This window comes from Pteropus alecto, unplaced genomic scaffold (genome assembly GCF_000325575.1).
Source record: "Pteropus alecto unplaced genomic scaffold, ASM32557v1 scaffold25, whole genome shotgun sequence".
Taxonomy (NCBI): Eukaryota; Metazoa; Chordata; class Mammalia; order Chiroptera; family Pteropodidae; genus Pteropus; species Pteropus alecto.
Window position 1 is genome coordinate 30070660 of NW_006441955.1, and position 17151 is coordinate 30087810.

The following is a 17151-nucleotide window of genomic DNA, read 5'->3' on the forward strand; positions in this document are numbered from 1 at the left end:
CCTCAAAAAACTAAATATTGATCTACCATATGACCCAGCAATCCCTCCACTGGGTATTTACCCCAAAGACTTGAAAACTCATATCCAAAAAGATATTTGCACACTGATGTCCACAGCAGCATTATTTATAGTGGCCAGGACATGGAAGCAACCGAAGTGTCCTAGGATAGATAATTGGATAAAGAAGTGGTGGTGCATATATATATGCCTTACTATTGACTTGGAAACTGACAGAAAAAGTCGAAAATCACATGATATCACTTATATGTGAGATATAAACCTAAAAGCAACAAATAAACAGGACAAACAAACAGAGACACATGGCCACGGACTATAGACTAGTGGTTACCAGAGGGTAGAGGGTGAGGGAGAAGGAGGGAGGTACACGGGGTAAAGGGGGTCAAATATGTGGTGACAGAAAGAAATCTAACTATGGGAAGTGAACACCGTGCAAATATATATATGCCTTACTGTTAAAGTATAGAACTGAAACTTATTGGATTTCATTAACCAATGTCACCATTAAATAAATAAATAAAATAAAGGCATAAATTATTGAGTTCTACTGAATACAGCAGAGTCAAAGAGGTTTATTGTTATGACTCAGTGATTTAGACAACAAAAGATGTTTTGTATTTTCTATTTAAAATTGCAGAGATTAACTTTAAAATTATTCCTATCCAAAATAATATAACAAAATAAGTATGGCCCTTAAAGTATATTAGAGTCTGGAAAATTCAATTACGGACCAAAAAAAGTCATTACATGTATTTGTGGATAATACACAGTGGTCCAATACTTTAACATGTTTAAAAAGAATGACATTAAAATAAGTGATGCTTAAAATCATTATGATAATAGCATGACATCAAGGTAATATTTTAATATAACTTTTACATTTGTGGAACAACTTATTCAAGTCATATAATATACATGATATAGCAAACAAAAGGATTGAGACAGTCTTCTTACAAATTATTTAAATACATTTCTTTTGACTGTTTACTCACTATATATAACTGTCACATATTCTTTTGGTATTCTTCTGAATTGTTTAACAAAGCTTTAAAAAATAAAAATTTCACATAAAAATAGTTATTTTTTTAACAATTGAGTCTCAAGTTAAATAACAAGGTGTTCTGTTTATCAATGTATATTGCATACAAATAGTTAAATACTCTAATATTTAGAAAAACATCAAGTCAGGTTTTCTAATGGCTGCTACATCTTTAAGTTGGTAATTCAAATTTTATTTATAATTTTAAAATTATACATTTTGTAGGTATAAAAGTTTTAAAAAATACATTCCAATTTAATTTTCAAAAAGGTTTCTAAATGTTCATTTTCAAGCACTGCTGACTGCTATGACTACCTTGTAGATACACTTAGCCAATATAAGTTAATTTTTAAAAATCAATAACATGTAGTAAGCTGGCAAGATTCTTTTAGGAACAAATGAAGGTAATTACAAAGTCAATGTTATAAATGTACTACTATAAATAAATATGTTTTATGTATAATTAATTTTTTAAAAAAGTGGAACATAAAAATGCATAGAATAGGAGAAGTTTTTTATAATCTATGTCACCAGTGCAGAAATCTGGGCACTTAAGCCTATAAGAAGTTAGAGGATTTCACTTTAAAAGATGAATTCCCATTGGGGATATTCTGACTTTCTGTAAATCAAAAAAAAAGGAAGTCTATTATTTCTATTCAGATGCATCTAGTGTTTTGGTTCATGTGTTTCTATGCAACTCTTCCTTTAACTTAAAAGTTCTTTCCCTGAAAAAGACATTTTAAGCTAATGATTTTGGCCTCATGACATATATACTTTAAAGAAACGTGATTCTGCAGCCCATCCCTCCCCCCATTCTAATACCTATACATATATGTACTTATACACATATTTTCAGAATTATAAAAATATTTAATTTTAATAAGCTTAAATAATTACTAAATGTTAATACAGAATACATCAATATTTGTATAATTTTACTTTTATTTACAAAAATGTTTTCTTATAGCAGCATTTGCATTGCAAATGAAATGTGAACAAATGATGTTGCAGTGTACTCGGACTGTACTGCAAATCTGACTAAGCAGCTGCAATGTTCCTCTAAAAGGAACATCTGTTTCAGCTGCAGAAGAGCAGTTCCTATAAAGTATAAAATTCTTGAGGGCTAATAACTTATCTGAACCTTACAAGTGCATTTAAAGTTATCTCCATAAAACTGGCAAGATTTAAATATTCACAAGAAGTCCAAGTTATCTTTATTCCAAGTAAATTTTTCTAATTAGATAAGTAAAAATTATATTAATGAGTAGTATTTTTAACTGAATCACTTAACTTATTAGAAATTAACTGAAGGTTTCAAGAATAAAACAATTTTAAAAATCACTGTGAGAGGTATAAGAAAATGGAAAGATTTGAAACTTTAAAACATTATGAAAAACCTCAGTCTCAGACACTCATACTAAGCTTATTTTTGTTGAGCTCACGCTCCAGATTTCCAATCAAAGTATCAATACTTTCTTGTAGATCTTTGAGATTGACTTTTCGATCTACTGTAGACTCAATTGTCTGCATAGTCAAATATGTCTGAAATGAGCACTCTTTGGACATGGGAATTGGCTGTTCAATCATTATATCTGGTCCATACATTTTGCTGCAATTTTCTCCATTTTCTCTATCTTCTGAAGGGACGTCATCATAATCCACATCATTTAAATTTTCTTTTGTATTTAAAAAGTAGTTTTCTCCACAGCTGCTCCAGTCTCCTGCATAACGATTACTAAGTGGACTATCTAATCTGGTTTGCCTTGGCCTCAGTACTCTTGATGAATCGTTACTGCTCAAATTTAACACGTAAGGTCGTTCTTTCTTCTTTCTCAAATAATTTAGAGAAGACTTCTCCTCTGGGAACAAATTGTCTGTTGATTCTCTGACAGTTAAACGATGCACTAGAAACAAACAATAAATTTGCTTTGTGACAGTAATCCAACTGGCCTTAAAAAAAAAACAGAGCTAAAGATAAGCCATTTAATAATCAACTAAAGACATGCATTAAAACAAAAACATGCATGCTATCTAAGGAAAGCATTCCATAATTATTTTTTCTATTACCACACATAGTTAAGATTAGGGACAGAAGCTAGTAGAATGTTCAGTGGTTCTAATTCATGCTATATCATAACATCCCCAAACAAATTGAATTTCTAATGTTGGTTAACTTTCTGTGCAAGTTAATTATTATCTAGTTATAATTCAAACAGTAGCTAAGCTGGTAGCTTCTAAATTAAAAGCTACAGCAAAAAGCAGGCAAGGCATGTTGGTATACAAACAATACAAAAAGTTCCTTTGTCTGCAAACATCTAAATGAGGCAAAGGCATCTAAAGTGCTCACACTAAAAGTTCTGACCTTTGTGTGTTTTTGCAATTCTATTAGTAGCAGTGTCATAATTTACTAAGCAGCCCAAATTTCACTTTGATAAAATGCAAATACTAGACTTCACCACTTGTTACCTGAGTTTGATTACACAGCATTAGTTACTAATAGTCTTCATTTATTGCCTGAAAATAGTACAGATATTTTATTTTCCCATTCTGGTTAGGTATCTCATCTCAAATAACATTCCTCATATCAAGACTAATTTCTTCTAAGGGTATGTGTTGTGCTGGCCATACAGATTACCGTAGAGATACACATTATTTCATAACAAATCAAGGCTTTACCATTTACTCTTTACTGTATATTGAACAAAAAATTTGTCTAAGGCTCTTCTGTATTAAAACAAACAATTTAAATGTTGAAGCATAGCTTTTAAAACCTGTCCTTAATACCATTCTCTTTCTGCTTGTTTATTCTGTTAATAAGTACCTCTTGTTTATACTGTCCTTCTCTAAGAGAACATATCATCAGTGATAATGTACCAACTTTATAGTCTCCAATGCATACTGAATACTTGTTTCCTACTGTACAAAATAAAATAATTAAAAAGTAACATAAACATATATATGGTTCTAGTTTTCCAGACTTAGTGATAACTTTTAGTCATAACTTTTTTAACTTAGCTTTTATTAAAATACTTGATAACTGTATATAGGTATGCTTTTAACATTTCTACTTATCTGCATTTTTATGGTGGTTATTTTATATTGTTATGAATAGCTAAAAGCTCTTGATCTAAAATTTTCTAGAAAATAAAGGTCTGGTATTTACTTTAAACTGATCTTTAATAACAGTATTAATATAGAATGTCCCATGCCATTAACTAATGAAATTGCAGAATGTGCAGCATGGATATCTGAATTTTTGCACTGTTTGATTATCCATAGTCCTTTTTCTCTAGCTGCTTATTTCCAATCTTTGCTTTTCTCCCTTCATTTTCTGAGCTATTCTTGTTCTCCATAGTGCTTAAGTGTCTTGCCTGTTGTTTTTGCCAAGCCATTACAGTACTCTGCTAACCCTGAGGTCATCTGGTTTCTGATCCAACCAAAGTGAAATACTTTTGACTGTGTTTAAGCTTGTCTTATTGTGCTTGCATTTTCTGACATTCACTTGCAAAATCCAGGTTTATTTTGTTGCCAGCTGCTTAAAGTTGTTTAACCAAGTCCTTATTCAAACATTGTTTTTGTAAATTTTCTTGGAAAATATTTACAAAACCTATTATAATATTTATATCTTTTAGACACAAATACAATTTCTGAAAAATCAGCTTCACTGGCTTTTTAAACTACTGACGGTAGAATGATTTCCTATTAATTATGAAGAGAAAATGGCTAATTTTAACTACAAAAAAAAGTTCTAATTTTCCCAGCACTGTTGACTACTCATCTTCGACAGAATAAAATGAAAAATGCAATCTATAAGGCTACTGAAAAACTTTCAAAATATAATAAGTACTAAGAAACTTAATTTTCTTATCTAGTTTTCTACTGAATTTATATTTTTAATCCCCACTTTATTAGCCTTTTATCTATAGTACAATTGCTTTATTTAACAGAATATATTGTCTAGTTAGTGCCAAGTACTCTGTTAGGACCTGCAATGATAAGGGTAAGCAAAATATAGCCCCTGATCTCATGAAGTTTAAGCTCGTGAGAAAAATGAAATTAAAAGGATTAGGGGAAATTAATGTAATACAGCAAACAGCTGGTCTGCAGGTACACTCTCTAAAGCTATTTCTCCATCTGTAAAGTGAAATGGCAGTCTATCGGTAATTTTCAATATTCTTAAAAAGGCAAACCTATTTTCGAAGAGCAACAATTTTGTATAAACCCATTACATAAAAAAGATGAAAAGACTGTTTTTGGTCAAAAGGGAAGTGCACTTCCATTTTGTTCCCCTACCTGCTGCCAATCTGGCCCTAACACTGCTTCCAAAGAAACTTAGGGCTTTGGCAAAAGACAATCTGAAAAACCATTGGCAGGATGTGTTAGGGTTCTAACTGATCACTTTGAAAGTAAGATTTATCAAATGGAAAGCTCAAAGCAAGTTATAATCTTGCCCAAAAGTAAAAAAAAAAAACAAAACAAACAAAAACACGAAACAAAAAGTTAAGAAAGTAAAAAAGAATGTCGGGAGAGAGAAAGTGGAACCAACTCTTTTTACCTCTGTAGTAAGAGAAAGTCCAAAAAGAAAAATAAGTAAGATATGCATAGCAAGGAGAGCCAAAACCTGTTGAATGCATGAGATGGGCATTCACCAAATTAATATGCTATGGCCCATTCTCTATGTTACCATCAGTTTTCTCAGGCTCAGTAATTATATTACATCTACTTGATTTCTGCCTTTTCTTCAATCCAGACGCAAATTATTTAGAGGGAAAAACTAACTACTCTGTTCTGTCCTTTGTCTGAGGTGCTATAACTAAACAAAAATTAAAAGTTATATAAAAGAGGCAGTTATTTTTAAATCCAACAACACAAATCTTTGGAATAGGAGTCAGTTTAAGGTTGTCATTAAAATACTGTGAATCTGAAATCTAAACCTGCTTTTTCTATAACATAATATATAAGTTCCTATACCCAAAACTAAGGTGGCCACTACAAAATAATGAAATGACATTAATTTCTGGTATAGAATTAATGATAAAGAACTCAGGTACTGATAAACTTAATGATATCTTCAGGCAAGCAAGTTTTCCTTTGTGACTAGAATGATAAGATGACTCCTCTCTCAATTCCTGATGTTTGTTAGAATTAAAGCAGTTTTAGGAAAAGCTAGGAAACACATATTTAATACTTTAACCTGAGAGATCCCTTATACTGGGCACTTAATGCAGAAATTACACCAATTACCCAGAGAATCTTGACTCAGGATTTTTAAATAATTATAATACATACTAATTCAGCTAAAATATAAATTAGAAACGACTTTTAAGTCTGTGTTTAATAAAGAGAAAAAACTTAACTTTCCAAATTTAAAAGTTGAAAATTTTTATTAGCTTGTCTACAGCCATGCTACCCTGAACAAGCCCGATCCCATCCGATCTCAGAAGCTAAACAGGGTCGGGCCTGGTTTGGATGGGAGACCACCTAGGAAGAACAGGTGCTGTAGGCAAAAAAAAAGAGAGATTGTAAGCTGACAAAGTCCTTGCAATCTGTGAGGTCAACCAAGGGTTGCCTCACCTTAATAAAAATAAAAAATAAAAAGAAATTTTTTAAAAAAAGAAAATTGTTACTAGCTTGATTTTTAATTCACTTTAAAAAATTAGATTTACTTTAAAAGACTACATCAAGCATTCCTTTGTACTTTGATCTATTCTTCTCATATAAATCTATAAAAGTAACAAAGCACATTTATTGAGGGCCAACTTTATTCTAAACACTCTGCTCATTGCCTTAGATGTTTTATCTGAATCTTCACAACAACCCTGAAGTAAGCACTATTTATAGAGTAGCAAACTGAGATTTAGGGAAACTGAAGTATTTGCCTAAGTCCACACTGTCAGTGAGAGACACAGTCCAGGTCTGAATCCAAGCCCTACTCCAGAGCCAAAGCTCTCTACCACTCTGCGGGCCTAAGCACCTAAGTACTCTCCCGTTTGGTACCATGCAGGGTGGGAGGGAGGGAGCAGGGGTACTTATCACAGGGTAAGGAAATTTTGGAAATTAAATATAGGATATAATTCAATTACATACGTATTCCTTTTAGTTCGGAAACTATGTAAGAGGCACATTAGGAAAATGTCAGTCTTTTGTTATTAACTGGAATAAGGGATGGATACGAAAGATGAAAAAATCAGAGATAATTGTCAATTGAAGCCAGGATAATTTGAAGAATGCCCATTACTACAGTAAGATGTCAAGAAGAACTGATTTAAGGAGAAATATAAATTCTCCTTCACACCAGTTGAACTAAAAATGAGAATAAAAAAATTAATATTTACTGAGTACCTATTATGTACCAAGAGCTATGCTGAGCATCTTATATATACATTTTTTAATTTAATTCTCCTATTAATTCTATAAGGATATTATTAAATCCATATGATAGAAGGTGATCCTGAGGCTCTAAGATGTTAAAGAACTTGCCCAAGAGTCAGACTGTTAATTAGTGACACAACCAGAATTCAAATCCAGATATGACCAAATCCAAAATGTACAGATTGATCTATATGTTTATAATGTTATCAGCAAAAGCAGAAAATTTAAATGGAGAAATCTAAAGGGCAGGTATCGATTCCTAACTATTTCAAAAAGCAAAATCCAGAGATGTTTTCTTTAATCATATATGAGCACATTTAATGATCAACTAATTCAAACACCCTATCACTGAAAGAGAAAAATATTTCTATAGAATCATTTACCTGGCCAGAGTTGAAGTAAGTAATGAAGAACTTCAATATGTTTTTTAAAATCCAAAGCACTGGCGAGTTCTTCTGAATCAGTAAAGACTCTGTTGTTATGGTTGGAAGTCTCTTGCCTCTGACTTAATAATACTGGTCCAAAGCACACAGCCAAATTCTGGCAGGTCATCTTATTCACTTCATGATAAGAAGCCACCAATTTCAAATGATCCAACAACATCTTTAGGGTTGCCTAAATTAAATTGAATTTCACTTAATATAGTTAGTTATACAAGGGCAAATTCAAGGTCACAATTAATAGCAGAAAACATAGACAGGCATCCTGTCACTTTTTAAAAGGTCATCTCAAAGATTCGTTTGTAAGTTGGATGTTTGGAACTTGAAACTTATTTTATTATAGAAATGTTACACAGGACCCTTAGGTTCTAATAACATAATTTGATCCATTAAATGGTTATATTATACATTCTTTACAAAATGCTCAAGAATGCAGTCCAAATTTCAGCTGGAGTTCCTAGGTAATTATACCAATAATGTTTCCCTCTCTTCCCTTCTCTAAAATGACAACAGCAAAGGCTGTGATAGAAAGAGGAGTATGGATAAACCCTGTCGTCATAAGTAGGAGACTAGCATTCTTAAATATAGGAAGCTAACCATTTCACAATGTGGCAAAGTTCTATCATGATCCAGATTGGGGAAAAGACCCAAATGGCTTCTTAATTAACTAATAAATATTTTAGGTAGACAAACTTTGGACAAGGGAAGAACAATATAATTAGAAAAGCAAATTTATTGAAAAAAAAAAGTTTTTAATCCTTGAAGAAACTAGTAAGGGGAGTTTGTTCAAGAAGTGGAATGGTGATTTAGGTTTAAGTAATTATGGAAAGAAATGTTTTTTGAAGTAGTGGCATACAATCATTTAACAAACGAGTGTGTAATTTCTTCTTTATAATTGTATTGAAAAAATAAATGCCAACTAAAACTGTAATTTTAAAAATTATGAGGAAAAAATAAATGACATATTATTTCTGGAGCCAAAAGTGACAACTGGATTTAGGGATTAGAAGGTCATTAGTAACCTTGGCAAGGACAAGTCCAGAGAGATGGGGCAGAAAGCCAGATTGCAATGTGTTGAGTAGTAAATGAGTGGTAAAGAAGTGATGACAGCCGGAATAAACATTCTGTCAATGTTTGGCTGTGAAGAGAATAAATGAAGATGAAATGAAAACTAGAGAAGAATTGATATTTTGACATCAAAACCAGTCGCACACTGGTTAACACAACACACATACAACCACAACTGTTTAAATATATTAGGTTCACTCTTAATAGAAAACAAAAAAAAATGCCATTTAAAATAACAAATCTTTTTTTGTCTACTAAATACAATGAGCCAAAAAATATATAATTGTTTTTCCCCTCTTGAAAAGTAATATAAAAATATGTATTGAGAGCCTTAAAATGTTCACATCATTTAAATAAGCAATTGTACTCTAAGATTCTCATACAAATAAGTAATTCTAGATGAAAAGAAATCTGTGAACAAATATATACAAATAGGATCAAAACCTAAATATTATACAAGAAAACAGTCATATGTCAAATCCACTCAGTGGAATATTATACAGCCTTTTTAGAAAAGATGTTAATAGCATAAGTTTTAGGGTCAGAAAGACCTAAATTCATGTGATAGACTATAACACTCACAAAAGTCATATAACCTTGGGAAAGTAACTTAAATTCCCTGATACTCATTTCTTCACTTATATGTAAAATGACACTTATACTTAATATTGGTGAGGGACTGTTTCTATCCCTTCACCCTACCCTTCTGCATCTGTTCACCTCTTTATAGCTGTCCCCTTCCCCCCACCCAAAGAAGCAGTAATTTCTAATCTAATTGGACACAGCACAGGATGTTCAAAAGACTACAGTAAACTAGTGAATGAAGCTTGGGATTAACACTTCTACTCACTAACTCTTGCCCTTTCCGTCCTCACATGGAAGAAATATGGACAAAATCAGCCTTATCTGGACAAGCCCGACCATATCTTTTTCCCTTATTTTCCCTTTTGTTCTGAGAAACAATGGCTAAAAGTTAGGCTAAGCCTGGTTCTGCAGACCCAGCCATCTTTCCATTTCTCCTTCAGCCGTACCTGAATATATTGGTCCCAAGATTTAAATTGTGGGGAGGGGACTAACGGGAAGAGGCAAGGAGGAAGGACATGGTAGGGGTGAGGGTCGCTTAAGTCTTGAGGCTAAGCCATGTACTCCAAAACAGTTAACGATATTCTTAAAATACTAAAAGAAAAAACCAAATTTTAATTATAGTTGCCTTTAGATTTTGATAATTGTAATTTTATTTATTATTATTATTATTAAAAATTATTGGGATAGCATTGCTCAAAAAAAATATGGAATGCTTCACGAATTTGTGCTCACCCTTGCACAGGGGCCACGCTAATCATCTCTGTATCGTTCCAATTTTAGTATATGCACTGCTAAAGCGAGCACAATAATTGTAATTTTCATTTTTCTTTTCTACATATTCCCCATTATTCTATAATAAACATATATTATTTTAAAAATAAGATAACAATACTCTTTAAAAACTTATGAGAGTATTCATGCCTAGGCCAAAATCACACAAAGATAACATTTTTTCTAAATTGATTCTGTTTAAGAAGCAGTTTCTAGACTTATGCTGTTTAACAAGACTTTAGTAAAGACAGAGCTAAAACTCATGAGTGCCACAGATGTCAAATAGCTAAAAATTATTTGTAGTTCTGGAGCTAAGTATAAAATTCATTAGCTGGCTTTCTGGAAAAATGTATACAATTACGCTTACCTTCTCAACATCAGGCAGACAATCTAGCAGGTCGACAGTGTTCTTGGAGTCACTTGGATCATTCTTACAACCATCTGATGACATTTTCAAGGGATTTTTTGCCATTGCATCTAATACAGCCTCATAAAGCTGCTTTGTTATCAGAGGAGAAGGAAGTTCTCTTAAATAATCCTTAAGAACACCTTGAGAAAACAAATCAGAGACAGTTGGCAATTGGTCTTCAAAGTGAAATAGAAAACTGTGGTAAATTTTTTTTTTAATTTAAGTATTATTACAGTCAACTTTTAATATTTTGAAAATTATAAAAGCAACAATGTAAAAACTATAATAAAACAGTAACATTTTATATTCTTATAAATTGCCTCATTGACTTTTTGTTTTCAAAGCAAGTTTCAAAAGTACACATGTAGTTTCCAATTATCATACATATAGGTTTATTGCTAATAAAGTAAATCATTTTTGATACATATACCCTATTAATTCTTCCCCCATAAAAACCTCCTCTAAGTGCATGTAAAACAAAAGTTAAGAAATCAAGGTATATTATTAATTGTAAATTATCCCAATTATATGAATTTTGAATTTCCAGCCTTTTAATTGATAATGAAAGAGCGTCAGTGATCAAAGCCCTTGCAAATAAGACCTATGTAAATATATTTCCTCTTTAATACTGGAGATGTCTTGTGTGTATGTGTGTGTGTACGTGTGTGTATGTATAAAAAACATAGATACTGGATGGTTGGATTACCTCTAATGCTACACTATGGAAGAAAAAAATCATTCCTAAAATCAAACAAATGAAACCAAAAGCCAAGAACAGAAAACATCAGACTTGTCACTATAATAGGAATGAGAGAAGTCAATTCCAAACACATCATAAGTGGTTATGAACTAAGAGATATCACCTGTAGTAGAACAACCTGGAAAGGGCTGTTACATATAAGCAAGGTAGGTAAGATGCTAGCTAAAAACTAGAGTGTGATCACAAGGAAAAATAGGAGATATTTCTGACACCGAACATCTAAATATAGACAATACTAATTCAGAACATTCTCTCAGCTTAGAATTTAATTTGAAAGCTCAGTTTGAACTTAAACATGATCATATAAGCTTCCCATCTGATAATCTCTTAAGTTTTGATAGTAACATGGTTCATTAGTTTCTTATGCATCCTTCTAGTGTTTGTTAAAATATAAACATATTGCCACATAATTGTTTATGAAAATATAAATTATATATTACTATGTTCTCCTTTATTCCATAAAAGGTAGCATATATGTCTTGTTCTGTTTCTTGCCTTTTTATTTACCATTATATGCTTGAATATTTTCAGTACATAGCTTCCTTTGTATGTATGCAGGCATGTTGGTAGAATAAATTCCCCAAACAGGACCATGAAGCGAAAAATGCATTTGTAATTTTGAGGGAAAAGAAGAAGTAAGGATGTTTCCTAGGTTTGGGGCTTCAGCATCTGGGTGAATAGTGCCATTACTTGAAACAGGGGAAAAAGAAGGAAAACCATATTTTAGGGGATAGAAAGGAGTTTTATTTTGAACATATTAAGCTTAAGGTATCTATGGGACATTCAAGGCTGCTAGGTATAAAAATCTGAGGCTCAGGAAAGAGATGGCTGGAGACAGGGATCTGAGAATGATCACCTTAAAGATGATAACTGGAACCTCGGGAATGACTGCGATTATCAGGAAAGCATACAGAGTGATATGATAAGAGAAGGCCCTGGAGAACATCAGCTCCTGAGGGGCTGGCAGGAAGATCTTCCAAAAGCGACTAAGAAGAATGGCTAAAGTATGAGTGGTAAGAAGAGGCAGGGCGGGTGGCAGAAACTGGCTAATATGCTGCCAAGGAAAGAATGTTTCAAGAAAGAGTCTGTGATGTCAACTCAAACCCAACAATAGTTAGGTTAGATAAGAACTATGTTAAATCCTATGGAGAAGAGTGTTTCTCAAACTTGGCTGCACACTGAAACAATCTGAGGAACTTTAAAATAATAGATTCCAGAGCCCCATGTCAGTCCTACTAAATCAGAATCTCCAGGTCAGGGATCATACCTCTGTATTTTTAACAAATTCCTGTTGTGGTTCTAAGGCAGCAGCAGGGTTTGGTAACTAGGTATAAGAAACAATGATATAATTTAAGATAAGGACCAAAAAATGTATACCAAGGAAGGAAAGCAGTAACCTTGGAAAGCATAGTTTCAGGAGAATAAAGGACACAGAAATCAAGTTGCAGCAGGTTAGGAAGTGAATAGATATTAAAGAAACAGAGAAAGAGAAAAAAAGATAGGCAACTTGCTCCAGAAATCTGGCTTTGAGAGAAGGTGGCAACCACAGAGTAGCAGGAAGGTCAGGGTGAAGCAGGATCAAAGTAGGGATTTTTTTTTTTTTAAGATGGGAATGACTTCAACATTTAATTGCTAATGTAAAGAAGATATTAAAATGGTTTTTAAGGTCCAGGAGAGAGAAATATAATCTATTAAGTAAAGCCCCCAAAGAGGAAGGAAGAAGAGACTCCTGAGAACACAGAAAAGAGTTAAAATTAGTACAAAGTGTGAGGAAGATCATTTCTATACTGTTACAAAAAGGATAGTGGAAAGTGAGAAAGGATGTATGCCAAAGAAGGCAGGTTGGCAAGTTGGGTCACAAAAAGTAGAGGAAGTTCCCATCTGATCACTTCTATTTTCTCTGAGAAGTTAGGAGGCAAGGTGATCACTAAGAGTGTTACCTGGTGAAATGCAATTTGAGGAGAGTGAGAAGATATTAAATAGACACTCTGGGGAAGGAGAGAGAGAAGGAGGGAAGGAGGGAGGGAGGAGGAGAAAGGGAGAGGGGAGAGGGAGGGAGAGATAATAAAAAAAAAAACAATTATTAGCTATTTTATTTTAATTATTAGTTACTTTACTGTGTTCACTTCCATCCTCTATCCTCCCTCTCTAATCCTCCACTCCCCACTACTAGAATGTAGGCTCCTGAGAACAAGAACCTTCTCTGTCTTCTTGAGCCCTGTACGCCCAACACCTAGAACACTCTCTGATGCATCGTCAACTCTCAACCGAATCAATGGCTTCAGTTTCTTTCTTAAGAAGCTAGTAAAAAAAGAGGAGCATATTATACTCAAAGTAACAAAAAATATATAAAAACCATAGTAGAAATTAATGAAATAGATAATAAAAAAGTAAAATCAACAAAATCAAAAATTGGTTCTTTGAAAAGATCGACAAAATTTACAAACCTTCAATGAGGCTAAGAAAAAAAGAGAGAAGATTCAGATAACTAAAATCAGGAATAAAAGAGGGGACAACACTATCAACCTCACAGAAATAAAAAGGATTATAAGTGAATACTATGAACAGCTGTATGACAATAAATTAGAAAACTCAGATGAAAGTAGAACTTGTAGAGAGATATAAACTACTGAAAGTGACTCAAGAAGAAATAGAAAACCTGAATAGACTTGTAACAAGGGACTGAATTAGTAATTTTAAAACTTCCCACAAAAAATAGCCTGGCTCAGATAGATGCTATCAAATACTAAAAGAAGAATTAACACTAATTCTTCACAGACTCTTCCCAAAAACAGAAGAGAACACTTCCAACTCATTCTACAAGGCCAATATTACCATGACACCAAAACCAGACAAAGACATCACTATAGACCAATATTTAGGAATACAGACACAAAATTCCTCAATAAAATACTCACACACTAAATCCAGCAAAATATTTTTTTAAAAGAAATATATATATCATGATCAAGTGGGATTTATCTCAGAATACAAGCTTGGCTTCACATCTGAAAAACAATTAATGTAATATACCATATCAACAGAATAAAGGACAAAAAATGACTGATTATTTCAATAGTCTCAGAAAAGTCATTGAAAAAAAAATCCAACACCCTTTCATGATAAAAACACGCAACAGACCTGAAATAGAAAAGAATTTCTTCAACTTGATAAAGAGGACCTATGAAAAACTCAGTCAACATCATAACTAAAGACTGAATGTTTTTCTCCTAAATCAGGAACAAGGATGTTCACTCTTGCCATTGCTGTTCAATATCATATTGGAGGTTCTAGCTAGGCAATTACTCAAGAAAAAGAAGTAAAAAGAATCCATTTTTAAAAGAGAGAAGTAAAACTATCTCTATTTGCTGATGACATAATCTTGTATATCCACTAAAAAAACTAATAGAGCTAATAAGCAAGTTTAACAAAGTACAAGATCAACACGCAAAAATCAATTGTATTTCTACACACTAAAAATGAACAGTCCAAAAATAAAATTAAGGTAATTCCATTTATAATAGCTTAGGAATTTAACAAAAGAAGATCTAAATGGAAAGCTATCCCATGTTTATAGATCAGAAGACTTAATACTGTTAACATGGCAATAATCTCCAAATTGATTATAGATTCCATGCAAAACCTATCAAAACCCCTGCTAGCTTTTTCACAGAAATTTACAAGCTGATTCTAAAATTCACAGGGAAATGCAAGAGATCCAAAATAGCCAAAAAAAAAAAAAATCTTGAAAAAGAATATTGGAAAATTAATACCTCCCAATTTCAAAATGTACTACAAAGCTTCAGTAATCAAAATAATGCAGTATTGGGATAAGGACAGACATATAGATCAATGAACTAAAATTTAGATAAAATAAACCCTCACATTTATGGTCAATTGATTTTTGACAAGGTGCAAAATCAGTTCAATGGAGAAAGAATGGTCTTTTAACAAAAAGATTCGGGATTGGTCGATTGTATATTAAAATCGCTTAGGCTAATGGCGAGACTGTGGGATATAGGTATCATCACACTTAAAAGAAAAAAAGCATCCTAATCACTAGAACTACTTCTCTCTCTCAGAGGCTAGTTTATAGTACATGTTTTATTAACTGTCCATCACAAAATTCACCCTGTTCTCTCTGCCAAGAACTCTGGCCCTCCTAGCTAGCTGTATATCTCTAATGCAGTAGTATTATAAAACCTATTACATGGAAACTCTCATCCAACTAACTTGGAAGGGAGGGAGGGAAGGAGGGAGGAGGAGGGGAGGGAAAGGAGGGAAGAGAGGAGAGGGGGTAAGGAAAGAAGGAAGTAAAAAGAAAGGAAGGCAGGGAAGGAAGAAAGGAGGGAGGAAAAGGGAGAGAAGGAAGGGGAAGGGAGGGGAGAAAAAAAATTCTGATGTTTCCAAAGTATCCTCATCATCAGTTCTGGGTTCCAGTGTGAGAAAGCACCCTAGGCATCTCTCAGCACTCACCTGCCTAGTGCTTTCCTTTTTACCAAGTGTTGTAACTCGTGTAGTTTTTCATCTCCATGTTTTTGCTAACAGAGTACCCTCCTTCAACCTTTGCCCGGCTAAGTCCAGTTCACCTTTTAAAAGTTAGCTAAGCAGTCACCTCTCCCAGGAAGTTGTCTCTAATTTTCTCAAGATAAGACTTTAGAATAAAAGCAAATTAAATTTAGGCTACAAAATAGTATTTCAATGCTCTTTCCTACAGATGTAGTCTTTCCAAATTGTGTACATAAAATAAAATCTATTTATTACCTGTTATTACATTTATATCTGGGTACTGGTTTTCACACAGAACAACAGCTTTGCTATCCCTCTCAAAAGCCTCTCGAAGTTCTTTCTTGACTGCTGCCGAACCACATAATCGGTATAGGCCTACTACCTAGAAATAAAATTATGGCCACATTATGGTAAATTTGATAAAGAGAAAATAGTATAGTATGTATAAATCACATGAACTTGGCAATCAAATATGTTTTGATGGCATTTAATTAAAAATATTTCAAACACAACTTTTAAAATTTCATAATAGACTATATTGATTAGTTTAATGAAAACATTCTATTCCTTCATTTAAATTCAAACAACATACTATGATTTCTATAGTGCTGGCTATCTTAAGCAAAGACACAATCCCTTTCTTTTAGTTTTATATGCTCAACCAATATCTCCATGCCCCACGATGGTGTCCTTTAACATTTTTTGCTCTAGACTGAAATAATACAGTGGCTAAACATGGGTTTTGAATTCACAAAGCCTCGCTCTATCACTTTTTGCTTGGTGAATTTGGGCAAGTTATTTAATCTCTTTAAAACTCAGTTTCTTTATCCATAAAAAAGTATATAGTTGAAATAAATTTCCAATATACTACTTGTGTAAAATTATCTTTTTAGGAAAGAAAAGATTCTCAGGAAGAAGTAAAAGCAAACCTATGATTTTTTTTAACTTATCAAGTTAACTGATTATAAAGTGATGATGGAACTTCAATTAAAATAGTATATCAAAGGTAAAATAAAACCTCTAGTTCGAAATGTATATAAGATGCACAGATAAGATACCACCCATCCTCTCAACCTATGTTAAAAAGATTTGTTTTTTTGAACACTGTTAGTTCATACAGGTTCTAAAATATTAAGTCTTAAGAAGTTCACTGGGAGGAAATCAACACGGTATCTGTAAA

The 17151-nt window shown here is 32.8% G+C and overlaps 1 protein-coding gene, 1 non-coding gene and 1 pseudogene across 2 annotated transcripts in view; 1 reads left to right on the forward strand and 2 right to left on the reverse strand.

The window, feature by feature from the left end:
* Window positions 1-552: 552 nt before the first annotated feature.
* Window positions 553-17151, reverse strand: part of SYDE2 (synapse defective Rho GTPase homolog 2) — a gene marked incomplete at its 5' end in the record, with an annotated part of 32025 nt that continues 15426 nt past the window's right edge. Inside the window, 4 exons of the mRNA XM_006919369.3 lie at window positions 553-2961; window positions 7813-8044; window positions 10661-10842; window positions 16227-16353. Of these exons, the coding sequence (XP_006919431.2) occupies window positions 2462-2961; window positions 7813-8044; window positions 10661-10842; window positions 16227-16353 (1041 nt within the window). The remainder of the gene's footprint in view (window positions 2962-7812; window positions 8045-10660; window positions 10843-16226; window positions 16354-17151) is intronic.
* On the forward strand, window positions 6451-6563 carry LOC112486038 (annotated as a pseudogene).
* LOC112486065 lies at window positions 10221-10326 on the reverse strand. Its single transcript, XR_003048607.1, has one exon. It is a non-coding gene; the product is annotated as a U6 spliceosomal RNA (small nuclear RNA).